The sequence below is a fragment of the Ornithodoros turicata genome, chromosome 1 (assembly GCF_037126465.1).
Source record: "Ornithodoros turicata isolate Travis chromosome 1, ASM3712646v1, whole genome shotgun sequence".
NCBI lineage: Eukaryota > Metazoa > Arthropoda > Arachnida > Ixodida > Argasidae > Ornithodoros > Ornithodoros turicata.
Window position 1 is genome coordinate 176,505,988 of NC_088201.1, and position 27,872 is coordinate 176,533,859.

General features: G+C 48.1%; 3 protein-coding genes and 1 non-coding gene across 4 annotated transcripts; 2 read left to right on the top strand and 2 right to left on the bottom strand.

Moving 5' to 3' along the window:
* Positions 1-298: 298 nt before the first annotated feature.
* LOC135390691 (uncharacterized) lies at positions 299-1,433 on the bottom strand. The gene is made up of 2 exons (XM_064620516.1): positions 1,041-1,433; positions 299-925 (listed from the first exon to the last, which is right to left on the bottom strand). The coding sequence occupies exons 1-2, from the start codon at positions 1,431-1,433 to the stop codon at positions 299-301; spliced, it is 1,020 nt and encodes a 339-aa protein (XP_064476586.1).
* Positions 1,434-2,100: 667 nt separating this feature from the next.
* Positions 2,101-4,284, bottom strand: LOC135390698 (uncharacterized). Its single transcript, XM_064620528.1, has one exon. It carries the CDS (start codon positions 4,282-4,284, stop codon positions 2,101-2,103), a length of 2,184 nt encoding a protein of 727 aa, XP_064476598.1.
* A 17,545-nt stretch (positions 4,285-21,829) lies between these two features.
* Positions 21,830-22,753, top strand: LOC135390709 (uncharacterized). The gene has a single exon (XM_064620539.1). The coding sequence runs from the start codon at positions 21,830-21,832 to the stop codon at positions 22,751-22,753; it is 924 nt and encodes a 307-aa protein (XP_064476609.1).
* Positions 22,754-26,811: 4,058 nt separating this feature from the next.
* Positions 26,812-26,883, top strand: Trnap-cgg (transfer RNA proline (anticodon CGG)). The gene has a single exon. It is a non-coding gene; the product is annotated as a tRNA-Pro (tRNA).
* The last annotated feature ends 989 nt before the right edge of the window (positions 26,884-27,872 follow it).

The window sequence follows — 27,872 nt, forward strand, 5'->3', positions numbered from 1 at the left end:
GGCTTTTCTTTTCTTTGCTTGGTATGGCAGACTTTGTTTTTCTTTTTGTTTGCCTTTATTTTTCCCCTTTTTTCCTGGGAATAGCAAGCCGCCATACCGGTGGCTAACCTTTCCCTCTTATTTTTTTTATATATAATAAACATACCCCCCCCCCTGCAGCCGTTAATTCCTCGAAAGTCAGTTGTCCCGTCCGTCTATGTGATCTGTTCCTGCAGTTGATGACGAACCGTTTGACCCACGCAGTTATACGGGTCACACGCGTTAGGGAGCTGTAGCTTTCGATGCGTTATATGGGACTTCACACCCGTTCGGTAACAACGTGGTGGATCTTCACACTTTTTCTCTCTTCTGCGGAGTAATCTTCCATGTTTGCTGGTACCGAGGGCTCAAGTAAAAATTGTGACTGCGGTATCTGTAGCCATTGTGGACCATTCCACCACACTTGACTTCTCAGGAGGGCGTCCGGTCGCTGGCCACGCGTAAGCAAGTCCGCGGGGTTTTCTTTTCCTAAGCAGTGACTCCAATTAACGGGATCCGTCAGCTGCTGAATCTCGGAGACGCGGTTGGCGACAAATTGTTTCCATCGATCGGCATTACCCTTAATCCAATGCAGGGTTACAGTCGAGTCCGACCAAAGATGGATCGCCAAATCGAGAGGAGGAAGCGTTTTAATGATGTAGTTCGACAGCCGTGCGGCGGCAACTGCACCCATCAGTTCCAAACGTGGGAGTGACATTTTCTTTAAAGGGGTAACACGTGACTTGGACATCACCAATGCTACATTTACATCCGCTTGTGGTGTTTCTGTCCTCAAGTACGCGACTGCGCCGTAAGCTCGTGGGCTAGCATCCGAGAAGACGCGTAGAGTCTTAGTTGACTCGCCGTTATTGAGCTCTTCGGCTAGCTTCCTTGGAATCGTCACGTTCTGGAGACACGGTAGCTCGTTGCACCATTCATTCCACTCCATCGAGATACCTGACGGCAAGTCGTCGTCCCAATCTGTTCCTCGTTCCCAGTAGCGCTTGGAACAGTAGCTTTACACTGGTGACAATAACTGGCGCCAAGAATCCGAAGGGGTCGAAGATGCGTGCGCAGGATTGAAGTACGGCACGTTTGCTATTTTTCATTGTACTTCTAAACCCGATCAGTGCACTCAGGTCAAAGCCGAACTTATCTGTTCGAGGATTCCACGCAACTCCCAGAACCTTTCGTGGTTGCATTTCTCCCATCAACGACGTCGTTCCTCCGTTCTGACGTTCACTGATACGCTGCAGCAATTCTTCGTCGTTCGACATCCATTTTCGAAGACGCATGTTCGCTTGTGGCAGAATATCGTTTGCTTCAACGCAAATGATCTCAGCCTCCTCGAGACTGTTGGCTCCCGTAACCAGATCGTCGACGTACATGTCGTTCATTAGGATCTTCGTCGTCATCGGATACTGATTTTGAAAACTTTCGAGGTGATGTTTTACGGTTGCTGCCAGCAGGAACGGGCTTGCCGTTGCCCCAAATGAAACACGGGTCATACTCCATCATATCATACCAAAACAACCATTCACTAGTGGATCTGTCACATGTGCCCACATTGAGGCCATGTTTCTGTTTCGTTGATTCTCATTTACCCCAAATGCGTACAGAAGAAAGTTCGGGATATAATGTGGACACCGATGACACAAACCGTCGTCTCTTTGAGAATTCTCTAGACTGAGCCCTTCTCTGTATTTCTTGCCCCGAGCTCATTGTTGAAGGCGGGTTGAAAAATCTGGACATTCCGAACCTTCTCGTGGTGCAATGAACATTCGACGAAGTCGAAATGTACCATTACTCATTACTTGCTGGCAAGATATCAAAATATAATTCATTACCAGTACGCATTACTCAAAAGTAATGCATCCACCTCTGTACGTCACCTATAGAAGCGGTAGGTTGTTTAAAGGTAGGCCACATGCTGCACATCTTTAGTACTTTAGTAACGAATGGTCTTTCAACACCAGGAGATAAACCGCGTAAGGCTAATTTCAGACAACCGCGTCGCGAGTAGTACTACCTTACAATACATTGTCGAAATATATTCAGGAACATTGTTTACAATAACTTTTTTTACACATTAATAGAATATGTCCATGTTACGATAGGTGGTAATTCCATCCCTGGCAGTGGTGTTTCTTTGTACCAAAGGAATCGTAATGCGTCGCTGTCTTCCTCTGAGAGTGATACCTGGAGAAATGCCTTTTCAATGTCTGCTAGGACGGCGATCTGATGTATCCAAAATTTGAGAAGATCGATGAGACTCGGATTCAAGTTTGGTCCGGCTGAAAATGTATCGTTGAGAGAAAGGCATCCCGGTGCACTAGATGACGCGTCAAAGACGATCCGTAGTTTCGTTGTCTGGCTGTCGCATCTCACCACGCTCTGATGACGCATGTAGTACACCGGGTTTGGCGACGCGATTGCCGTTTCTGGCGCTTCTTCGGCAAAACCGTTTTCCATGTACTCTCGTATTCCCGTGTCGTATTCCTTCATAATCTGTTCATCTCTCAGAAGGCGCTTTGTGAGTGATCCGAGCCTCTTCATTGCTATATCCTTATTGTCGCGAAGCCGGGCCACTTTCTCGTTCCACGGAAACGACACTTGGTAACGTCCATTCTCAACCTTCACTGTATCTTCAAACTGATTGATGATCTCGTTTTCGTTGGTAACAGTTGTCTGTTCCTCCTTAATGCCCATGTGTTCCAATTCCCAGAATGCTCGCAATTGGGCGGATATTTCTCTGTTTACTGCGCCGGTTACAGCTACTCTCATCACACCGGTAGATGAACGTGTTGCAGATGAGTCAGTCGTTGTGGGTCCCTGCACCGTCCACCCAAAGATGGTCTCTACGGCAACGAGAGTTTTGTCCAAACGTTTGAGGCCTCCTGTTACCATTGCCCAATAATTGTCGGCTCCAATGAGGACGCTGATTCCATCTTCGCACTGTATGCCATGAAGTGAAGCATCAGCGATGACGATTCCCTGAGCGTGCAGTTGATATCTCAAAATGTCGACTGGCGCTTTCATGACGTCAGAGCAGATCATCGGAACTTGTAACGCCCCGACGCGAACATCCCTTCGGTCATGCTGACTTGTGAGGCACAGCTCAACTCTTCGGCACGTACGTTGTTCTCCTGTCGCATCTTCACCAAAGGTGAAGATTGTAATATCTTCCTCGCCCAGTACCCTGAGTCCGAGACGTTTTGACAGGTCGCTTCTGATGAAGGTACGCTGGCATCCGCCATCGAGAAGTAGGCGCACTAGGACACGTTCCCTCCTTCCTTCGGCCCAAACCTGGGCTGTCTGCAGTAATATTTCACCCGAAGAGCATCCAGTACTTTGATCTGTAATTTTTAGGGACGATTGTAACGTCGCCTGCGTCCTCGTTGCGTCTGCGCCTGCGCGAGCTACTGGAGTCTTCATTCGGGTTGCCGTTTCATTTTTGTTTGCCCAGTTCGGATCGCACAATGGTGTAATGTGTCTGCCGGAACACTTCGCACACTTTAGCCACTTCGAGTTTCTGCACTCCCTGGACCTGTGATTTCGTTTAGCACAGCGAAAGCATCGGTTGTCGCGAGCGAGAATAGCCTTCCGTGTATCGAGGCTGATTGGCGAATCACAGGGCTTGCTTGCATGGTTATTGGACGCGCAGAATATACACTCAAGGCTTTCCCGTTCCATTCCAAGTGTCAAAGCGGCAGCTGATGGCGGATATCTCTTTTGGCGGTTATCGTTGCGTCCTCCATCACAGTCTGACGATTTTGACCGGTACTGGCTTCTTTCTCTACTTTTTACTTCGTTCTTGAGAAATTTCAAAAATGCTAGTAGCTCGTCACTGCTTCGCGTTGACTGCTCGGCGTCATGTTTACGATGGTACTCTAAGTTGAGCTCTGATGGTACCCCATTCCGCAATACAGAAAGGAGTAAAACGCCGTAACTATCTGAGTTCACTCCCAGCGCCTCCAAGCTGCGAACACCTGTCTGGACTGCATCTAACATAGATCGTAGCCTTTCCACGTTTTTGGCGTCTTGTACTGGTCGTATTTGTAGAAGACATGCCATGTGCTCATCGATTATAAGTTCGGATCTTCCGAACCTTTCACGGAGAAGCTCAACTGCGACGGCGTAGTTGTCGTTCGTTATCTGAATTCCGTCGATAGCTGTTAGTGCCTTGCCCGTAAGGTAACTCTTCAGATATGTATTTAAATTTGTCGACACTCGATAATGCGATGTTCTGATGAATTGCTGAATCATATTGGTTCCAGAAGCTTTGCCATGACGTCAATTCCCCATTAAATTTTGCAATTTCCAGTTTCGGAAGCTTGACGCTGACTGTCGCTGCCTGTTGTGGCGAAGTTACGTTGTTTGCGCTTGACGATACAGTCGTTCGTTCGATTCCAGTATCGCTTCTAGATATCTTGCGGTTCAATTTCGTTTTGGCAATAATGACGCGTTCTTCGTATCCTCCTGATCCTGCCAATTCCTCTTCTAGAGCGTCAACATCAATAAGCACTTCGATTTCGTTATTCAGCTCCCTCAGTGAGTTCTCTTTCGATATGAGAATAATGAGACGTTCTTCGAACTCACCGACGGACGTTGTCTCCCCGACGAGAAGAGCATCGATGTCGCTCAGAAGTTTCGTTGTAGAGGCACGCCGGATACTCCGTTACTTCTTGAGTCGGTCGAGCTTGCTTGGGTCCATTTCGTCGTTAGAGAGTATCCCAGGTTTTCGGCACCATCTAGAATATTGCGTTAGACAAGAGACACTGGTTGCATGGACCAACCTTCTTTATTTCCAACTCAAGACAGACTCTCTTAAAGCAACACGCGTTACACGTTGAAACACACACACTCTCTCGGTAATATGATCCCGTACGGGGACGCTTCCCTCTCGTGTAACACGAGACGGTCACATTCCTTGGACGGTTGGACCCTGCGCGGGAGGAGTTTCTACGAATCCGTTTTCGCTCTGTTTTTACGTTTGAGAAACCAGAAGATTCAACAAATGCATTGTGGCATCTGCATTTAATATGAGTAATATCACACATCCTCTACGCCTACCCCCATATGGGGACAAAAGGTGGCCATTACAGTGTCGCATACTTGACATTTACACACACTTCCATGGATACACCAGTAGGGTTTTTCCGTCATCGAGACAAATAGTAGAATAAAGAGGACCCCCAACTGTATTATGCATCCCCTCTCAAAATATGACGGGCGTGAACCATGCAATTGAAGTCCTTTGTGCATGCTCGGAAAATAAGTTGAGCTGAGCGCAAACTCAGAACCACGTGCAATACAGCTCACAACACGAAGCAGCTACAAATACTTTTTATATCATTAAGCTTATCCCTCTCTCCATATTATGAAATAAATATGACATTAGAAGACTCACCTGTAGCAACAATATAAGCCTCGAAACATCTGTGTCCGAAATCCATTTGGCGGCGAATTTCTTTCCTCACAAATCGTCTACGCTTTACAGTATCCGTAAACCCGCATCAATGTTCTAAAGGTTCTCGATCCGATGGACGTCCAGCATGCCCACATCGGGCCACTTCACACAAACAAAAATCTACTTAGAACGCGAAAAAAACTAACTTATCAGAGAACTTGTAAATGGCGCCCCAACGCTCTCAAGTAAACTGGCAAATATCAAGCGGGGAAGGAATGGATTGGGTCGGCTTGAAAGCCAAACAATGTTGCCCGCCGTTATTCGCTGTCATCAACAGCAAGGAATTGAGGAGGAAAGGTGCGCTAAAAATGACAATATTGATGAAAACAAGGAAGAAATATCAGGTGTTACTATAAGTATTGGAGGCAGAAACGCGAGTTTTTCCTTTTTTTTTTAATATGCAGCGCAAATAACTAAGTATTAGGTACCGGCCTTGCAGGTGTCCTCCTCGATCTGGCTTTGTTATAGGGGGCGGAGGGGAGGATGTGCTATCACGTGGAGCCCCCCGTCATTTTCTCTCCTTCCTACTCTAGGAATGTGCAACCCGCTATTGTATAATCTATTACCGCTACACTAACCCACTTTATGCTTCCACCTAAGTTTTCGTGTTTCCTTCGGAATGCCCTTCTTTTGATCGTTCTTTGGACTGCCTATTGACTTGTCTTTTGAAAATGAAGAAAAACGAAGTCCAAAGGCAGTCAATAGATTTCCTTTGGCGCGACCTCTTTAGACTTTCAGGAAAAAGAAAGACCAAAGGCCGTCTAAAGCAGTTGTTTGGACAATTGTCTGTAGGAAATCAAAGTCAAAAGAAAAGCCAAAGAAGCCAAAGAATGTCCAAAAGATGTGAATAGACAGGCAAATTTCGTTTTCATAAGGGTAAGCTAACGCACCTCCCCAATGTCCTCCAAGGGTGGAGCCCTGGACCGGCAATCCAGGTTCGAGTACTACAGCTGGCTAACCTTTTCAGTGACTTCATGCTTTCATTGTTCTTAGGCACTTGAGGCTTTTGTGTCGTCTTGTCCTTTCTTCTATGTTCCAGCCTCAGAACATCAATTTCCATCGTGCACAACACAGCAACAGAACAAGGTTCAATAGAGAAACGAACGAAGATTTATTTACCTACATGCTGCCACGACATAGCTCGGGCACTTGTGTGGCCAAACACTGAACAACCAACCTCCCGATTTTCTGCACGTGAGGCCCGCACGTGAAACCAGCTCAGGGGGCTTAATCGTTTCACACGTTCAACTTAACGGCACGAGACAGCCGAACCAGTCGTTCAGGCTAACGAAACGAACAACTTTATCGATGCTTTGCTGTGATCACAATCTGTTCTCCTCGTGAAGCTTCTTCTTTGTGATTATTGTGCACGTTGCGAGCGCTCACGTGTTGTGGTGTCACCGCCCTGAACGAAGAGCAGGCTGGCAGCGAGGCTGCATTTTCTCCGACCAATAGGACTCTTTCATTTGTTCCGATAGCTCGCATTCTCGTGCTCTCATACATGCTCATTCCGTTCCAATGTTCGTTCCCATGCTCGTTCATCATCTTCTTTTTCTTTCCGTCTCAATATATGGCTCGCTAGTCGTGTGAAAATAATGAACAAACAAGTACGTCACTATAAGGATAATCGTCGAGCGATACGCAAAAAATTATAAACTATTTTCCTGCCCTGACGATGGTGTCGGGTGAGAATTGTCTTAAGTATGACACGAGAAGTAGTGTGGGCTGAGTTCTAGGGCACATGGGAGTCCGAGGACAGAAAGGGAAGACGTAGTGGCATCAGAAGTATCAAAAGAAGAAAGAGGAGTAGGCTGCCCTTTCTCCTCAACATTTACACTTATTTGATTATATATAAATTTTTCATTCAAGCATGGGAGTATAACGCGCAGCCTTACTGTGAGGCTTCATAAACAGTAGACCTGAAATAAATTCGCAGTGAAATAAAACGTTTTGCTAGTGAGCTTGAATAGAACGTTAGTGAACTGTTTTAATTCCGTGTTAGCACCGCGAAACAACAAAATGTTATGGAACTATTCAAGACAATCTACCTCAGGAAATGCACAGAATGCTTTCCCCTTCACATTCATTACAACATCAACACTATGTCCGCAATGTACTATTAAAGAGAAGAATCCGAAAACTACTATAGGCATCCATTTCGCCTTTGTTGTTCATCACAACACCCGTGGCTATCAAGGCGTGAAGTATACGGTCGCAAATCCTCACAAACGGTGCGGACAGCGTTTCTTGGCGGACGGAACAGCTTTACAAAATCTGGCTCGTCCAGTTGACGCCATCACGTCCATGGGGCACAGTTAGCCACTTGTGTGATCGCAAAAGCGGAGAATCCTTCCGTCATCTTTCTTTGGCAGCTTCAACGTCAGCGACATGCCCAGCAATGCGGGACAAAACGTAAAGCAGGCTTCACCTGATACTGCTCCCATAGGAGCCATGTATTAGGAATAGAAAATCGCGTGCAGCACGTTCCGTTGTTATCGCTTTGCGTTCGTTCTCTAGTGGGACGCTGCCTGTGTCATAGCGAAACGTTTAGTGCAAGTTTCATTGACGAACATTGGGGTCTTCGAGGTTCCATTTTGGTTCAAAATTTCCGACCTGTAAAGGAGGCTTCACGAGATGCACCGAAGCTTTGGTTGAGGCCCTCAACCTGGTGAGTTAACGCAAATACACCATGCATTTTGCAAGAAACGCGTAAATTGAATGATCCGTACGGTATCTGAAACACCCTACAAGACATATAAGTTAGCAGAATTTGTTGCGCATGCAAAAATGAAACAAATCCCTTGCTGCTGTCACGAGACTCTTGCTTCGATGCACGGAGCTTGTCAGGAGGCCAGTGGCGTACAGGCAAGGAATATCGTTATATGAGCGATTATATGAGCGATGGTAAACTAGCACAGAGGCCGATATTATAGCACTAAGTTGATTCCTTCCGCCTCGTAAAGCAGGCATCATCTACCTACCGCCGCGGGATGAGCGCATTGAAAATCGAAGAGCGCGAGTAGTGCGTTGATTTTCTTATGGTGATGCCTTTAAATGCAGATTTGTGGGTGAATGTTGTCAGGTTCCTTTGAGGTTCCAAACTGTTCCGCTCGGTTTGTTTGGGAGCTCCAATAGGGGGGGGGGGGGGGGGGTTCGTCTGCACACTTCCGCATATACTTCGCGTGCTCCCAATATCGCTTGCATGAATTCGAAATATGGAACATGTCCAGCTCCTCCTGCAACCAGTCCTGAATAGGCTGTGAAAAGGACAACGGAAATCAGGTGAGAAAATGCTTATATTCAAAGGGTAATGGTAACATCCCAGCAACAAACATCTGTTTCCAAAGTGCCAAACGTACAGAATCGTCCTCGCCCTCTTTAAGCTTATCTGTGAGTAGTCCTTCAAACAGCCATATTTGCGTATGGATGGCTTTGTTGGCGCTATACTCTGATACGCGCGTTTCGGATCGTTTTTCCACTCTTTGGTTGGTAACATGTATTACCCAATATTTATTTATGTGTAATTTGTGATCCATTGTCCATCCTCCCGTCTCATTTCTACCAGCCTGACAACATGCCGCTGCACACACACACACACACAAAGGCATTTTGCAGGCATTTACAAGCGGAAGGGCCACCGCACCGCACCAGCACCGGACCAGAATCCGTATAAGTCTAGCGCAACTCTATTTGTTGAGTATACCGTGATCGTAGTGCAGCGCACAGTTTGACGGTCCAGCAGTTTTCGTTGAAACATTTATCTGCGTAAAGGTGACATCGGACGCTTTTACAGCACCCCGCTGTGTGTGATCAAGAAGCTCCAAGAGCGTATACAAGGTGTTGTGATAGATGTGAAAGATGTCTGCTTTAGTTCACCAGTAAAATATCAATGAGAGAATATACAACGCCCTCGTACAGTTATCGCTTATCGCTACCTCAGAGACACGTAGGAGGGAAGCAACGATTCTTCTGATACCCCCAAATCACACAATATATTCTTATTTTTATTTTCAGATTGATCTAACCGCAGTTGAAGCACACGGGTCTCAAGCAATGTAAGCTATGTGAGCACCTGCCCTACAACACCTGCGGTCTGTGCATCAGCATCATCATAATATCATGCAAATGTTTACTTTAAGCTCTCTACGAAGAGCGGCCTGAACTTCCGAGATACATATTACATGATAAGTAAATCGCCCTATTTCTTTGAAGCGGGTGACATTAGATTGCTAAGCTTGGATTTCATAACTTCCTTTATCCTACCGTTTCCGGATAATTTTTTCGATGTACTAAAACACACGATAATACAGAGTTTCATTGCACCGTACGCTATCGCCTTTGCATACGTAAGGGATAGCGTGGTGGTCCTGCTCAATGCGCGAAGCTCTCTATGTTTTGCGCGTGCGCAGAACCAACAACGCTTTAGTCCATCGTACGGTATCTCCTTCGCGTACGTAGAAGGTCTCTTACGTACGCAAAGGAGATAGCGTACGACTAAAGCTCACTACAAGAGAGTTTTAGTACATCGTACACTATCGCCTTTGTGTACGTAAGGGATAGCGTTGTTGGTTCTGCGCACGGGCAAAACATAAAGAGAGCTACAGAAGATATGCAGCCAGAAACAAGGGACGACAGACACACAACAACAGCTTACTAATAACTGACTTAATTTAATCAAACAGAAAACAAGGAAAACACAAGGGTAAGTGGCAGGAAACAAACGGCCTTGTTAGCCAATATCTTCCTGTTCGGTGGTCTAACCAGCGCGAGTCGCACAGGTAGCTAATCTCTTGTGCGATAAGTCAATTGACCACCGAAGAGTAAGATAATGACTAACAAGGCAGTTTTTCCTGTCACTTCCCCTTGTGTTTTCCTTATTTTCTGTTGCATTTAATTGTATCAGTTGTTGGCTAGCAACTGTTGCGTGAAGTCTGCCAACCCTTGTCTCTGGATGCGTATCTTATGTATCGAATATGTACCAACTGCTCCATGAACGCGTTCATAAAGAGAGCTTCGCACAGTGCGCAGAACGATCATGCTATCACTTACGTACGCAAAGGCGATAGCGTACTTTGCACTAAAGCTCGCTGTTTGAAACTCCGGTAAATAGGTTACTCTTAACATTGGCGATTGAATGAATGATAGCGATAAGTTAAGCAGCAAAATGAAAAAAAAAAAGAGAGCATAAAGTGATGTTTTTTTACAGCCGGAGTGTTGGCTGATTGGACTACAAACAGCTCCAGAAGTATACAGAATGTCCCAGAAAACGTGTCATTGGATTATAATAATAAAAAAAAACTACGCCACCTAGAATCATGCGGTCAATAGCATTTGTTCTTACTATGTTTTTGCCACCTCCTGATGTGAATGTCATGTATCGTAAGTTTAATTATATAAATATTTGCGAATTGAACTCTGAAATTTGCCAAGTAAAGGTCGCTCTTTTACCCCACCAATATGAAGAGCGTGTCAAATTCACTCAAACTGATGATAATTTACATTGATATTCACGAGCTACCCCATCGGAAAAAATAGCCGAATATCATGTTTTCTGGAGGACCGGACCATAACGCGCGACGACGTTTTGAACGCCATCACGGCGTCTCGCTCGTGGGTGTCATGCTGACTGGAAGGTGATGGGTTCGAATCCTCTCACTGGCTGTGCTGTCTCAGGTTTTCTGAGGTCTGAGGTTTTCCCTGGATTTTCCGAAGACTTCCAAGACGAATGTCGGCACAGTTCCCCCTGAAGTCGGCGCAGGACGCATACTAACCCCCCTCTTCCTCAGTCCTTCCTGCTGTCCTCTCTCCATCTGTCCTCATCTATGCGCCGCTCATAGCCACAGTTGCTTCGCGACGCCAACACGAAAGTAAAAAAAAAAAAAGAACGCAATCCCACCCTCAGTCCGACGAAAGGAGGTTCCAAACCTAGCCCACAGAATGATAGTAGAAAAAGTGATAGTTCCTGAAATTGGGAGAGGGAAAGCATGATCCCAGCGGAAGCCGGACGCGATAAGCCATGCCTGTGTTATCTCTTTCTGCGATGTGGGTTTGAGCTGGGTTTCCAACCTCCTTTCGTCGGACTGCGAACGATTGCGCTGAAAAATTCTTAGCGCGCTATCCCCTCTGAGGTCAGTAGAGCATGATGTACGACTATTTTTTCTGATGAGATAGCTCCTGAATATCCCTGTCAATTATCATGAATCTGAGAAAATTACACACGCCCCTCACACTTGTGGTGTAAAAAAGTGACCTTTACTTGGCAAATTTCCGAATTCACTTCGCAAAAACTTACATAATGAAACTTACGTTACACAACATTCACATCAGGAGGTGACAAAACCTAGTTAGAACAAATGCCGTTGATCGTATGATTATATGTGGTGTAATTTTTAAATTACAATTCAATTACACGTTTTCTGGGAAACCCTGTATGTCTTCCCCATAACACCAACAGCAATTTACCTGCCGAAGCGTGATGTAGAGTACAATTATGACTTTTCGTTTTTATTTCTTTTTTACGTGCGCGTCATCTGGAACACCACACTATTGAGGCGCCTCAGTCTACAATTTAATCTACTAGCTAATCTCTTGTGGCGATATGTCAATTGACCACCGAACAGGAAGATAATGACTAACAAGCCAGTTTTTCCTGTCACTTCCCCTCGTGTTTTCCTTATTTTCTGTTGCATTAAATTCCATCAGTTGTTAGCTAGCAATTGTTGCGTCAAGTCTGTCATCCCTTGTCTCTGGCTGTGTATGTTCTGTAGCGAATATGTACCAACTACTCCACATGAACGCGTTAATAAAGAGAGTTTCGCGCAGTGCGCAGCCCATCACGCTGCCACTTACGTACGCAAAGCAGATAGCGTACTTTGCACTAGGAGTAAATAAGTTACTCTTGACATTGGCGATTGAATGAATGATAGGAACAAGTTAAGCAGCAAAACGAAAAAAAAAAAAAAGAGCATATAGCGGTGACACCCGGGGTGTTGGCCGATTCGATTACAAACAGCTCCAGAAGTATACAGGTTGTCCCAGAAAACGTGTCATTGAATTAGAATAAAAAAAACTACGCTACCTAGAATCATGCGGTCAACGGCATTTGTTCTTACTTGCTTTTTGCCACCTCCTGATGTGAATGTCATGTATCGTAAGTTTAATTATGTAAATATTTGCGACTGAACTCTGAAATTGCGAAGTAAAAGTCACTTTTTTACCCCACCAATATGAAGAGTGTGTCAAATTCACTGAAACGAGCTATCCCATCGAAAAAAATAGCCGAACATCATGCTTTTCGGAGCACCGCAGCATAACGCGCGACGACTCTTTGAGCGCAATCACTCTCAGTCCGACGAAAGGAGGTTCCAAACCCAGCCCACAGAGTGATAGTAGAAATAGTGATAGTTCCCGAAATTGGGAGAGGGAAAGCATGATCCCAGCGGAAGCCGGATGCGATAAGCAATGCCTGTGTTATCTCTTTCTGCGATGCGGGTGTGGGCTGGGTTTTCAACCTCCTTTCGTCGGACTGAGAACGCTTGCGCTGTCTGTCGAATCATGCGCATGCGCTGCAAAAGCGTGATGTAGAGTACAGTTATGACTTTTCGTTTTTATTTCGTTTTTACGTGCGAGTGATCTGAGGACCACACTATTGAGGCGCCTCAGTCTACAATATGGGTTGGTTTCTTAGGAAAAACAGTGAAATTTCAATATGCAGAAGGAAGCTAAGACAAAAAAGCACAAAAAGTTTAAACAAGAAATGCAGCGGGGGCTGCGTTGTTGCGATGTACGTTCAGCAACATCCCTTGGGCTATTGCTCAACGTACATCGCGACATCTGCCTGAGCTTCATTATGTCCTTCGAGGTGTCACTATGACGTTTGCCTCGAGCTCCGTATTTGAGCTGTATTCAAGCTGCTCCTCGAGCGGTATTTGGAGCACGCGAAGTTCATGCGGGAGTGTGCAGAGGAACCACCCACATTGGAGCTCCCAAGTGAAGCTCCCTCAACAAACAGAGCGGAAAAGTTTGGAACCTCAAAGGAACCTGGCAATATTCACCCACAAATCTGCATTTAAAGGCATCACCATAAGAAAATCAACGCACTACTCGCGCTGTTCGATTTTCAATGGGCGCATCCCGCGGTGGTAGGTAGATGATGCCTGCTTTACGAGGCGGAAGGAATCAACTTAGTGCTCTAATATCGGCCTCTGTGCTAGTTTACCATCGCTCATATAACGATATTCCTTGCCTGCACGCCAGTGGCCTACCCACATAAGCTCCGTGCATCGAAGCAAGAGTCTCGTGACAGCAAGGAATTTGTTTTATTTTTGCATGCGCAACAAATTCTGCGAACTTATCTGTCTCGTAGGGTGTTTGAGATGCCGTACAGAGCATTCAACTAACGCGTCTCTTGCGAAATACATGGTGTATTTGTCTTAACTCACTAGGTTGAGAGCCTCAACCAAAGCATCGGTGCATCTCGTGAAGCCTCCTTTACAGGTCGGAATTTGGAACCAAAATAGAACCTCGAAGACCCCAATATTCGTCAATGAAACTTGCACTAAATGTTTCGCCATGACACAGGCAACGTCCCACTAGACTAGAGAACGAATGCACAGCGGAAAGAACGGAACGTGCTGCACGCGATTTTCTATTCCTAATACATGGCTTCTTGTGAGTAGTATCAGGTGAACCCTACTTTACGTTTTGTCCTGAATTGCTGTGCATGAGTCGTTAGGAATACCGAAACGACGAACCTTATCAACGCTCTGCTGTGGCACAATCTCTGCTCCTCGATTAGCGTCTTCGTTGAGGCTATCGGCTCGTTACGAGCCCTTACGTGTTGTGATGTCACCGCCCTGAACGAACTACAGCTGCCAACGAGGCTGCAATCTTTTCGACCGATGGGGTTGTTTAATTTTGTTTGGATAGCTCGTATGGTTTGTCTGTGGTTTGTCGATGGCGTGTTGTTGTCACTTCTTGGTCTTCTTTCTCATCTTGATCTGCATCTTCTCGAGAATATCTCACAGCCCTCATGAAACCACTAGTGTGAATACCATGAAAGGGACAGGATGACCTTTTGTACACAGTCGTGGAGCAATACATGTCCGTTTCTGTAGAAATTCTGTTTCTGCAAATCTCCAAGCGAAGATGTTTAACATTCTAACGAGTGGGTAGATCCACTCATAAGGCAAACCATCTCCTTCGATCGTTAGTGGACCGATAGATTACGCCCTTGTCACGTTAACGAAAAGAGCGCGTCATACACCACGTGCTCGATTTCACGAGTGCCTCGCGCTTCGTTAGATCATGAGTCATGTAGGCGATAAAGCCTGTGAGCACGTAAACACATTCGTCAGGCCACTGAGCAAGAAGACTAGGGCATGAAACTTCACTCTCTCCCGCGACCAGAGAATGTACGAGGAGCGCGCGCTGGTGGTGGTGGTGGTGATAGTGAAAGGGCTTACCGTTGTCTGCCTCACGTACGACGAGCGCGCGCTCCGCGCCCCATCTGCTGCACGACGACGCAGAATTTGCGAAGCGTGCGGTCACGTGATACTGTCCCTTGTCCGGCGACGTGATTAAAACACGTGAATTAAACGCTAGAAAAGAAAAGGAAATAACGGAACGCTTTTGCGATTATCGTGCTCCCGTCGCCTGCTCAACAGAACCGAGAGACGAGAGAATGAATTTGTTTTCCGTTGATTTCGCTAAACACGAAGCGTTATGTAGTTGACACGCGTGACCTTTATTGCCAGTACAAACATCGTTCACGTCCATTAGTTTGCCTTCATCCGTGGAGGCTGCCGTACGACTCGCGAAAATCACTGCTTTCACCAAGCTTTCCATGCAAAAGCGCAAAATGGAAGACAGCGCCGCCGTGCCATCTGTCGCGTAAAGTCAGCAACTGCCTTTTTCTCTCCCCCAACGTGATAGGCTCTGGTCGCGCGCCGGCGCTTGCTTCTATGGGCAGTGTCATCTCCTAGTCTTCTTACTCCGTGCGTCAGACAGACGACGCCGTTGGTCGTTACGCTAGCAAGAGATTACGCCTTTGTCCCGTTAACGAAAAAAGCGCGTCACGTGAAACGTGTCACGTGTTCGTGTTAACGAGAGCCCCGCCCCTCGTTGGCTTGCGAGCGATGGAAGCGATTAAGCCTCCTGGCAGCCAGCCATCTCACGGTGATAAAGAAGCTTTCCACACCCCCCAACGTCAAAACAAGGCACTCACTTCCACAAACAAAAAATAACAAAAAGGGGTTCGCAAGCGGAATAGCAAAGACCTTTACAGGTCGTCTGGGTCGTCTGGCACGTCAGTCACCTAGCCCCAAGAACACACACTGTTCTCAGGATGTCCCCAAAGTGGCATCGAATCCTCGTCCTTCGATGTAAATCCCTGGAACGTCCTGAGGATGACACTCGCGAATTGTCCTTCGAAAGTCATTCAGGTACGTCCTCAGCATGTCCCTGTGAGTAGCTTCCGGGATGAGAAATATTACGTTGTTTAGTTTACTTGCTAAAACTCTCCAAATATTGAGCAACACGTTTATTTATTTATCTTTTTTTTTGGGGGGGGGCGGAGTTGATCCTACGGGCCGAATTTCATTCGTTAGAAAGAGAGGGTGGTACTACGTAAGATTTCTCTCCCCCCCAAAAAAGAAACAGGAACTGTCTATACACCGTTTTCCCGTGGACGCCGCCATATTGAAACGCGGCGCCGTCCAGCTGGGGGAGCACGTTGAAAACTGTTTACCGCACAAGTCAGAGAGAAGGAAAGCACAGAGGCCGTATGCTTCCTCTCTTGTATCGCTTTCCTCCTTGCTGGAGTGTGCTGCGTACGAAAGCGCTGGATGTGAGGCTGGCTGGAAAACTGTGTGTAGGCTCCTTCGTTCTGGCCTGCACCTATGGCAGCGGAGTGCCGGTGTAGTGCAAGCGCGCACGCCGCTTTCTGAGGCAATTCAAGTGTAAGCTCAGCACTAGCCCTGTGCTTTCGCTTCTCAAACGAAGAAGCGAGTACAGGAGGACGCTGGTCCTCTGTTGTCCGCACCGCGGCCACTGTCATGTTCTTTATGCTTGATATTCCTTTCATCCATACTGTTTGTGTGTACTGTGTTTCGTTCGCTTTACTGGTCATTGGAATAAGTGTTTGTTATGGAACGCTGACGACGCATGCATTCTACTTGCTTGCGCGAAAGAAACGGAAGATCGTAATCGTGTTTCCGGTTGTGGCAGATAGTGCCAACACGTGTTATTCCTGGTTTTCCCTCTTGGTCCTTCATATGTGCATATTTTTATCAGAAAAAAAAAAGCTAGTTCCAGCCGCTCCAGATTTTGCGTCATTTGTCGGCGCAGTGAAGACATGTGTAATAACTAGTGTTCACCGTGCAGGCGATAATTTGAGTTGTCCCTTCGGTTCGGTTTCACTAGACTGCTGCCTCGCACACATATCCACTCAAGTCATCACTGGATATAATTTTATTATGAGATTGGCGCCGCAGATATCAGTTGAGGATTGAACTCACAACCTCAAAATTGCTCGCGACCACTGTCACATCACAGGCAACGCATGGTGCACCAGTATATGTCTAAAAGACGTCTAAATGTAGACTTTGGGTATGTCTATTAGACGTCCAACAAAGTAGCTCAATTGCTTCGTATCCGTTCCCTAGGCTTCCCCTAGCCCGGCTAACGTTACGCTAAGATACAGCTAATCGCCGGATAATTGTAGCATCGATTTAGACCTTGTTTAGACCAAACGTCTAAAATGGGACAGTACTTATCTATCCACCGAGCCGTCATATAGACACGTATTCGCCATGATGTCTAAAATTATACATAATTTATACCTAAATTTTGGCACTAGCGGCCCGTGTATTGGTTTCTCCAGGTATATGGCCCTCACATGCACATGCAGGTATGTGTAGTTCATACAGAGTATACAAAAGCAGCATGAATATTGGTACCAGATTTATTTCTATTAACATACTGGGTAAACATTAACTTCCAAACATATGGACAAGTTACCAGACATCGTGAGCACTTCCCATATTTGCATAATGACATAGCAACAAATCTAGGTACTCTTCCAAAGTAGATAGTAATATACATAATACGTAAAAATGTTGGATGAAGCTTGTTTACTGCGGAAGTGAAATTTATGCATATTTTTGTACTCGGGCACCATGCAAGTGTGAAGTATATCGCTGTTTATAGATGTCCGATCACATTTTGCTTGTGCAGAACCCGTTTGACTCCCGACTGACAATTCGAAGACGAAACCTTTTTCGATACACTGGCATAGCGCCATTACAAAATTAGACAATGGGCGACATCAGGTAATTCCAGCACTCCTCGCGTGGGGGAAGGGATAGTAGTCCATGCATTATTTCTGTTGGTTTCGACACAGCATGGATCATGGGCTGAAAGACGAGAAACTCAAGTAGTTTGCAGACCTTTTCCTGCCTTGATGTAACGTAAGCTACCGAGGTTCGAAGCAGTGCTAAGCATTCTGGGATTTCTGAAGTCGAGGTTACTAAAGAGACCGTGACGTGACACATCCTACTCTGCAAATCAAAATGCGCACATGCCTAAAACGAAATGGTGTCACGGAATCTGAAAAATAATCATTCTGACAGCCTGCACTTACATGGCATCAATGATATAAATCCGATGCAGTTCAGATGCACCAACTGTAACTGAAGATCTTTAGACACAAAGTATTTACAAACGGCTCACATAAGTGTCAGATTCGCGAGCACATTCAGCGATATCCAGCAACAACAGCACAGTCAGATTTGGAAAGGTAACGGTTTTCGTTTACATGAAACGTGATTGTAGCTGCAGGTATGCTGAAGTGTCAATAAATGACTCACAGGACAGGCGTTGTATTCGTCACCTCCAATCCATGAGTCTGCAAGAACCTGTAAAAATGACAAAGACATGAAACCAAGAGGTACACACGCCAAAAATAATGTGCGCGGTTTTACACAGCCGGCTGTCAAATAAAAGAACTGCTCAACGTGCGCACTGTTTTAAAAGTGAATGCAACAAAGTTAACTATGTTGCCTCTGGCAAAATGTTCACTGAACTCATAATTTACTTCAACACAAACAGCGCAGATTAGTGACAACTGCACAGAAAAGTGAGAGCAGACAGTGTCAGATTAGCGGGCACATAAAAAATTAGGGGTCCTGAACAACAGCACTGACAGATCTAAAAAGGTAACGGTTTTTGTTTACGTCAAATGAGATCGTAGCTCTGGCTGAGCTGAAGCGCCGACAAATGGCTCACATGACATCCGTTGTATTCGTCACCCTAATTCTATGACTCTGCAAGCAACGATAAAAATAATAAAGACGTGAAACCAAGAGGCACCCGCGCCAACAACGTATCCAAACGATTGAATCTTAACACACACATATAGGTCCAGTCCCACATCTCCATATCCGCTCCTTGCAGTAGAGTTTCAAGAGCAGCGATAGGGCCCTCTGTCGGCCACGCGGTTACATATGGGTAGTACCATTATCTGCGGGTTGCATGCTTTCGTCAGCTGTCGGGCTAGCTTATGCGTAGGGTTCCGCGTTTTCAATGTTTATTTTTGGGCGGATTCGGCGTATGTTTATTCGACGTTTTTTTTCGATGTTTTTCCTTGCGTGTACATGGTTTACCCGACAGTTATCGCCGAATAGTAACTACAATGTAATTTCAGTGCTGTGCGCGTCTAACGCAGCCTTAACAACAACCAATGCGAATCACCAGTTTTACCAGTACCAGTTTTACGAAGTACCAGATCGATTTCTATAAGTGCTGCAAGAAATGACCGGAAGGCGTTTGCTCACTTTGTTCGTTACGAGGATTATTGAGATTCACGTGGCGCCGCGATTGCACGTGCTCCGATACGCCCGCCGCACCTCTTCCACAGTCCATATTAAATGTACTCGCATACGACATCTTCCTTGCCTGAGAGTTCAAAATCTTGATTTTCGCAAACGTAGTTCGAGGCCTTCTTCCTTTTTCTTCCCATCTCGGGTGCCGCGGAAAGACAGGACCGCCGTATGTGGAAAGTGGACGTGTACGTACAGTCATAACCTCCCTACTAAACAACTAAAGGCCGGTGACCGAGATTCTACTTGACGTCACGTCCCTAAAAGGTTCACAAGCCCGGTGGGGCACCTACAATGGCAGAAGAATGACATTCCGACCAGCGCACCCAATCCAGGACAAAAGGATTCACCCTGGAACACTCAGTGTGGCCGCAGGTCATCCAACCATAGCAAATACAAAGAAAAGAAGAGTAATAAATGAAAGCATGCTTTGCGTGTTGGAATCTTGAGCTGGGCATGTGCAGCAATCAGTGATTCCCCTACACCCCCCTGCATTTTTGCAACACCCCCACCTCCTGAAATTTCTCATGTGACCCCACCCAGCTCGGCCACCAACACGTTCTGGTAGAGAGTCCGGCGCGGCAAATTACAGCCTGTACTGTCAAACTTGGGCTGTAGGACCACACTCATGCAGATGATCGTACCATGCATTTGTCCAAAATCATTTGAAAGTGACTGTTCAATGCACATATAGCGCGCATATACGAGCAAAAATGCGTGTGGGCACGCAAACTCAACGTGGATCATCAAGAACCATTTGCACCCAACTCAATCAAGCGGGGTATTCTGCTTTTTTCGTCTAAGGTTTTCACCTTTGGTTGCTACGTATTCATTGAGCTTCGTGAGACAAGGTGCTAGTCTTTTTTCTTTGTCGGTCGTGTGATTATGCATCGTAATGTTGAAATGCCGTTTATAATGAATCTGTATTCTAATGTACCGTGTTCAAACGTAATAACATGTACAAATAAAACGGAAAAGCTGTGCGGAGATGTCACCATTGTGACACGATTTTTTCACTGTCTAAAAAAAAAAATTCCTTAAGTGGAACCTTCACCAAGCATACCCCCCTCCCGCCCCCCTAAAAGCTCAGCACCCCCCAGCAGTGAATTTCTGGGGAAATCATTGGCAGCAATTTATCTGTCATGCTTCCTGGAATGTTCCTCTGTATTCGATGTTTTTCGATTAAAACCGAATGAAGCAAAATGAAGCGTATGTTTTTCGATTAAAACCGAAAACGTGGAACCCTACTTATGCGTCGCGCTTTCTAAAAAAAATCTGTAATAGCCACAAGTATGCCCCGTAGCTCTCGAGGAAGACAGAGAAAGCCCCATCGCAGCTACTGCTGCGTATACAAGTGTCACCAGCGGGAAGATACGAACGAAAACGTAATGTTTTACCGTTTCCCTTCGAAGCCATACGAAGGGGAACGGCGTCGGCGTTGGATACACGCCGTACGACGCATAAAGTAAGTTGAAATTTCATTTGGATTGTATTGTACGCCTTTGTATTCTCTATATACAAACTGTCCCTCAGCCCCGATGGAGACACCTGGGAGCCCAGAGAAAACTCAAGGATCTGTAGCCTGCATTTTGCTGGGAGCCAAAAAAGTAACATAGAGAAGCATCCCAGCTACATTCCGACACTGTTCCCGAAACAATACAACAACCAAGAACCAAAGGTACCTCAGGACTCCATAGCAAGGTTCCAGAGGTTAGTCCAAACATGATGTTACGATTTTATTACTATTGTTTCGTATTAGCGCCAGAAGCAACTGCGGCTGATGTTCGTGGAAGTCAGAGGAAATATACTATGCTTAAAAAAAATGTAGGTGGAGTGCAAGGACCAGTTCTGCGACTCTCACACCAGAGGATTGGCAACAGGTGGACACCACAAGCTTGACATCATACTTGGGCGAGGCCATGTGTCATGGCCCAGAAAGTGACAGTGCACGTCATGAGAGCCCACCCTGTGATAAGGTACAGCCGATGATACATGAGCTGTTCACCCTTGTTTGAAATGGATGCTGTTCTTGAACACTCACTTATTCACCTGTCATCTGTATTTTGACAGGAAACTCAAACTGTATCTGATGATGGCATGAGCTGGACACTGTCACTGTTCCTCAGTGTGAGTAGGACCTTTGCGCAAGCACAATGGCCTCCCACACATGTGTTAAGGAAAGAAGTACAACAGCTGTGACAGAAACGTCGTCTCATTCTGTAGGCACCGATGGCCGCACCTGTGTGTATTTGGTTATGACAGTGTAGCGGCATCGCCATTACCATTCCCGCGCACCAATAACCTAGGCGCGCGGGTAATAAAAACATTTGCCTCGGCCAGCTCGGGCGCTAGTTCGACTGGCCTGGCTCTCACGGCAACCTGTGTCTAGTCTACCTCTTTCTCTGACATTGGTGACCCGGACGTTCCTTTCTGGAACGACGCTACTTTCCCTTTTCCGTCGGCGATGCATCAAGGCGACCCACCTCCGTCGTCGTCTAGCACAGGTTCCCTACAGCCCAACTCTGACGGACAACAGCACCATGTAGGAGCCATCGCCGTTAAACTTCCAGCCTACTGGGATCGCAATCCAGCTATCTGGTTCGCCCAGGCGGACGCCCAGTTCCATCTGGCCGGTGTGACTGCTGAGACCACTCGTTTCTATCATGTCATCTCCGCCCTGTCTCCCGCGGCCGCCGAGGAAGTACAAGATCTGATAATCTCTCCCCCAACGCAGAACGCGTATGACCAACTCAAGTCTGCCCTGCTGAAGCGTACGTCCGCCTCCGACCGTGACCGTCTGAGGCAGCTCTTATCGGCGGAAGAGCTCGGTGACAGGCGGCCTACCCAGCTCTTGCGCCGCATGAAGCAGCTCTTGGGAGATGACGCTCCGCAGGCCGGCGGCAAATTCTTGCGTCAGCTGTTCATGCAGCGCTTACCCAATAACGTGCAGATGGTCTTGGCAGCAGCCGCGAATCTTCCCATCGACGAGCTCGCCACCCTCGCGGATGCTGTCATGGAGGTTGCCTCATCTCCTTCTCTTTCCGTTCTCGAGCAACCGGCTACCCAGACTAGAGGGCGAGCGGTTCCCCCAGCCATTCCGCCCATCCCAGAAGATTGTCCTTCGGTTTCCCAACCCACTCCAGCCACCGAAGCTATACTCCAGCAGGTTAATAGCCTTACGCAATTGGTTGCGACGCTGGTTGCTCGCCCACGATCCCCGAGCCCCCGTCGCCCAAGGTTCCGCAGAGGTTCCCCGTCGCCACGGCGATCGCGATCTCGTTCTGCGAATCAGGATGGCCTCTGTTGGTATCACCATCGCTTCGGTGCCGAAGCCCACCACTGCTTCCTCCCCTGTTCTTGGACGGGAAACCCGCCAGCCCCCCACTAATGGCGGCAAGTGGATTCGGCCTCGGCGACAGCCGCCTCTTTCGTATCGTAGACCGTGTATCGGGCTTAAGGCTCCTGGTCGATACGGGCGCCGAGGTCAGCGTCATCCCCGCCGGTGCGCGCTATTCCCGTTCCCGACAACCTTGCTCCACACTCAAGGCCGCCAACGGTTCCATTATCCCGGTTTATGGCCAGCAGTCGCTCACTCTCAACATTGGGCTCAGAAGAGACTTCCGATGGCTTTTCCTGCTTGCAGACGTCACACAAGCCATCCTCGGATCCGACTTTTTAAATCACTTCAAGTTGCTGGTAGACGTTCACGGGAAGCGTCTGATCGACAGGACTACTTCCTTGTCAGTGCACGGACTACGTCTATCGACTCCACCGTTGCGTGTCTTGGCCTGTGCCGTGCCTGAATCACCAGCTGAATCACCCTTCGCCGCCATACTGAAGGAATTCCCGGCACTCACCCAGCCACCTGACTGGACCAGGCCTGTGCAGCACGACGTGGTCCACCACATCACCACCCGTGGCCCACCGGTCCACTTTCGCCCGCGTCGTCTGGCACCTGAGAAGTTCCGGGTACCCAAAGCAGAATTCGACCACATGCTTGAGCTCGGAATCGTCCGGCCGTCATCAAGCACCTGGTCGTCGCCATTGCACATGGAGCCCAAAAACACCGGAGATTGGAGACCGTGCGGCGACTATCGCGCTTTGAATCAAGCCACTATCCCGGACAGACACCCCATACCGCACATCTTGGATTTTGCTGCACAGCTGGAGGGCGCCACAGTATTCTCCAAAATAGATCTTGTCCGTGCGTACCACCAGATCCCGATGGCCGAAGAGGACATAGCCAAAACCGCGATCACAACACCTTTCGGATTATTCGAGTTTCTGCGGATGCCCTTCGGGTTGCGGAACGCCGCTCAGACGTTCCAGCGGTTTGTGGACAACATCATGCGCGGCCTCCCCTTCGTCTATGCGTATATTGATGATATCCTCGTCGCAAGTCGTTCGCCGGCCGAACACGAGCAACACCTTCGTGCGCTGTTCTCCCGTCTTCACGACTATGGAATCATCATTAACGCAGCGAAGAGCGAGTTCGGCGTTCCGGAACTCGATTTCCTCGGGCACCGTGTCAACAGCCAGGGAATCCTGCCTTTGCCTTCCAGAGTTGCGGCCATCCAGGACTTCCCGCTCCCACTTCCTTGACCAAGCTGCGCCAGTTCCTTGGGTTAATCAACTTTTTCCGGCGCTTCATTCCGTCGTGCGCGGCCAAGCTTATTCCACTCGAAGCCATGCTTACTTCTAAACGTACTATGTCCCCACCGCCTCTATCATGGACCGAAGAAGCCACTGCCGCGTTCAAGGCCATTAAGGAAGAACTTGCGAGCGCATCGCTCCTTTTCCACCCCTGCCATGACGCCGAAACGTCCATTATGGTTGACGCCTCCAGCACAGCCGTCGGCGCCGTGCTTCAACAGCGTATCAGAGGAGCGTGGCGCCCCTTGGCGTTCTTCTCTCGCAAGCTCAAACCGCCAGAGACGAGGTGCAGCACCTTTGGACGAGAACATTTAGCCATCAACCTCACGATAAAGCACTTCCGACCTTTCTTGGAAGGCCGTGCATTTACAGTGCTTACTGACCACAAGCCCCTTGTATATGCCTTCTCTGCATCAGGTACCAAATACAGTCCTCGCGAAACCCGTCACCTTGCGTTCGTCGCGGAATTCACCACCGACATTCAACACGTCAGCGGTGCTGACAATGCAGCGGCGGATGCTCTCAGTCGCGTGAACGCTCTCGGATCGCTGCCTGCACTCTCTCTCGACGCCCTGGCCCAAGCACAGTCTTCCGACGCCGAGCTGGCTCAGTACCGTTCTGGCGCGGCTTCTTTGACCATCGAAGATGTCGCCTTACCCGGTTCCTCCACTCTGGTTGCCTGCGACACTTCTCAGGGACGGCCCCGACCTTTCGTCCCCTCTTCCCTGCGACGTCGCATCTTCGAGACGTACCATGCGCTCTCTCACCCCGGCGCCCGCGCTTCTCTGCGCTTGATTTCCCAACGGTATGTCTGGCCGCACATGAAAAAGGACGTCAAGAACTGGGTGCGCGTTTGCCTTCCCTGTCAGCGCAGCAAAGTACAACGGCACGTCCGCAGAGCACCAGAAAGGTTCTTGCCCCCGGACGACCGTTTCGCGCATCTCCACATTGATCTGGTTGGACCGCTTCCGGTATGTGCTGGCCACCGGTATATTCTGACCATCGTCGATCGCTTCACCCGGTGGCCCGAAGCCATTCCCATTCACGACGCTACCGCCGCCACCGTCGCCTCAGCCTTCATCTCCACCTGGGTATCGCGGTTCTGTGTTCCGTCAATCATCACCACAGACCGGGGCGCGCAGTTCGAGTCTAACCTGTTTTCCAACCTGACGCAAGCCCTTGGCACCAAACGTATTCGAACAACCGCCTACCACCCGGCTTCCAACGGCCTCGTTGAGCGCTTTCACCGGCAGCTGAAAGCCGCGCTCCGGACCTCATCTGACCTTCCTTGGACAGAAGTCCTGCCCCTAGCTCTGCTGGGAGTTCGGTCGGCTTATAAGCCAGACTTAGGCTGCACATCGGCGGAATTAGTTTTCGGGACGTCTCTTCGTTTGCCTGGCGATATCATCGACCCACCTCCCGACTTCCCGTCTCCATCACCAGCCGACTACGTGTCCCGCCTTCGCCAAACAATGGCCGCCCTCCACCCGATCCCCCCGCGTGTGCCACGCTCTGCTGCGACGTACCAGCACCCCGAACTCGAAACGTGCTCACACGTCTTCCTCAGGTGCGACGCAGTCAAGAGGCCCCTTCAGCACCCATACTCCGGCCCGTACGCTGTCGTGCGAAGATCTCCTACGCATTACACCATCCTGGTAAAGAACCGAGAGGAGACTGTCGCCCTACAGCGATTGAAGCCCGCCTTCCTCGACGTTCCTGCGACGTCCCCCAGCGCCGTTAACTCCGACACAGGGCCGACGCCAATTCTTCCTGCCACTTCGTCCGCACTTCACTCTCCACCCTCGACTTCATCGCCTCCCCCCCGCCGCCGACACGTCACCTGGGCCCCACAGCTATGTATCGCTCGACATCTTCCGACGCCTCACTAGGGGGGGAGCCCTGTAGCGGCATCGCCATTACCATTCCCGCGCACCAATAACCTAGGCGCGCGGGTAATAAAAACCTTTGCGTCGGCCAGCTCGGGCGCTAGTTCGACTGGCCTGGCTCTCACGGCAACCTGTGTCTAGTCTACCTCTTTCTCTGACAACAGTGCATTTGCCACAAAGAGAGCACTTCTTGACATGTGTGGTGTTAATGAAGCAGTATTTGCTTTACTTTTGAGCTTGCTAACACGAGCAAGAGAAAGGTCTGCCAATTTGACGCTCGAAAACAAGCTTCTAATATTTCTGATGAAAATGAAACATGGCTGTTTGGCATGCACGAGACTACAGCTTCAAGAATATTTCATGCCGTCCTGGGCACACTGAGCCATGCAACCCGCAGCTGGATACACAAACCATCCCTTGAAACCATCCGTACAACATCGCCACCATGTTTTCAGGAGCATTATCCAGACTGCACAATGATTGTTGACTGCACGGAGTTGAAGACTGAAGGCCCACGTGAGGTACGACAAAACCATAACCTGTTCTCATCCTACAAAAACGGCTACACCCTGAAGTTGTTCTAAATAAAACACGAACCGCAATTTGCTTCTGGACGAGCATTTTCACTTCTCCCGTAATTACGCCTTCGATTCAAGAACAGCGGGACGTAGAGCTTGTCTTGTGACTCGTTGGGCTAGGGGTATGATTCTCGCTTCTGGTGCGAGAGGTCCCGGGTTCGAATCCCGAATGAGCCTTCGTTTGTTATCGCTGGTGTCTGCATTTTGCTATACGGGTTGCTATTATAGCAATCACACACCAACCGCAACTTGCTTCTTGACGAGCGTGTTCACTTCTCCCATAATTACGCCTTGGATTGAAGAATAGCTGGACGTGAAGCGTGTCTTGTGGCTCGTTGGTCTAGGGGTATGATTCTCGCTTCGGGTGCGAGAGGTCCCGGGTTCAAATCCCGGACGAGCCCTCGTTTTTTATCGCTGGTGCCTGCATTTTGCTAGGCGGGTTGCTATTATAAGAATCACACACGAACCGCGATTTCCTTCATGACGAGCATGTTCACTTCTCCCGTAACTACGCATTCGATTGAAGAACAGCGGGACGTGGAGCTTGTCTTGTGGCTCGTTGGTCTAAGGGTATGAGGTATGGGAGTAAGGGTCTAAGGGTAAGGGTATTGGTAAGGGTCACATTCGATAACAATGTCGCACTTCTTGGTGTAAAGTATGTAGAACTTTTGGGCACGAGGAAGATGAGTGTGTAAAAACCTATGCATCGCGAATACGCCAGCCTGAGGGAGCCCAGTGCGAGTTGTATGTAGTGGAAGAAGACAAATCGGGGAACCCAGGGGGTGTGCCCAACAACATGGAAAACAGCGGCTCTCTAGATGAGGAGAGTTCAGCTCATGTAGCAGGAAACATGGTGGGAAAACAGTACAACGACGAAGAAGTTAGATAAATTGATGGTGCGCAGAAGCGTAAAGGGAGCGGCAAGGACAGTAACGCAGAAACTACGGAAAACAACGAAAACCATGGATGGAATCTTGTGAGAGAAAAAAAGCGGAAGGCGAATGAGAGTACTTCGTTAAAGCCACAGACAGCTTATACGTATTCGTCGCAGTTAAAAGACATGCGCTTCCTGTCCATGTAGTGAATTCACGGATAGCAGCAGTTGAGGTTTCCCACAAGAGGCGTCCAAAATGCTGGCAAGGGTAATTACAGTTGCCACACTAAATGTACAGGGAATAAACTCCCAGAAAAAGCGATACCATCTTAAGCGATACCTAGAAAGATTTTCTGACATCGACGTTCTTGCAGTACAGGAAACTAAAATCAGCACCCAAGAGGGAACAGATTTATTGGTGTCGAATTGCTTCAGTAAGCAGTATGGGGGGGGGGGGGTCGAGGTAGCTTGCCGTTGTTGGCCGCACTCAAGTGGGCATCGTCACGACTATAGCCA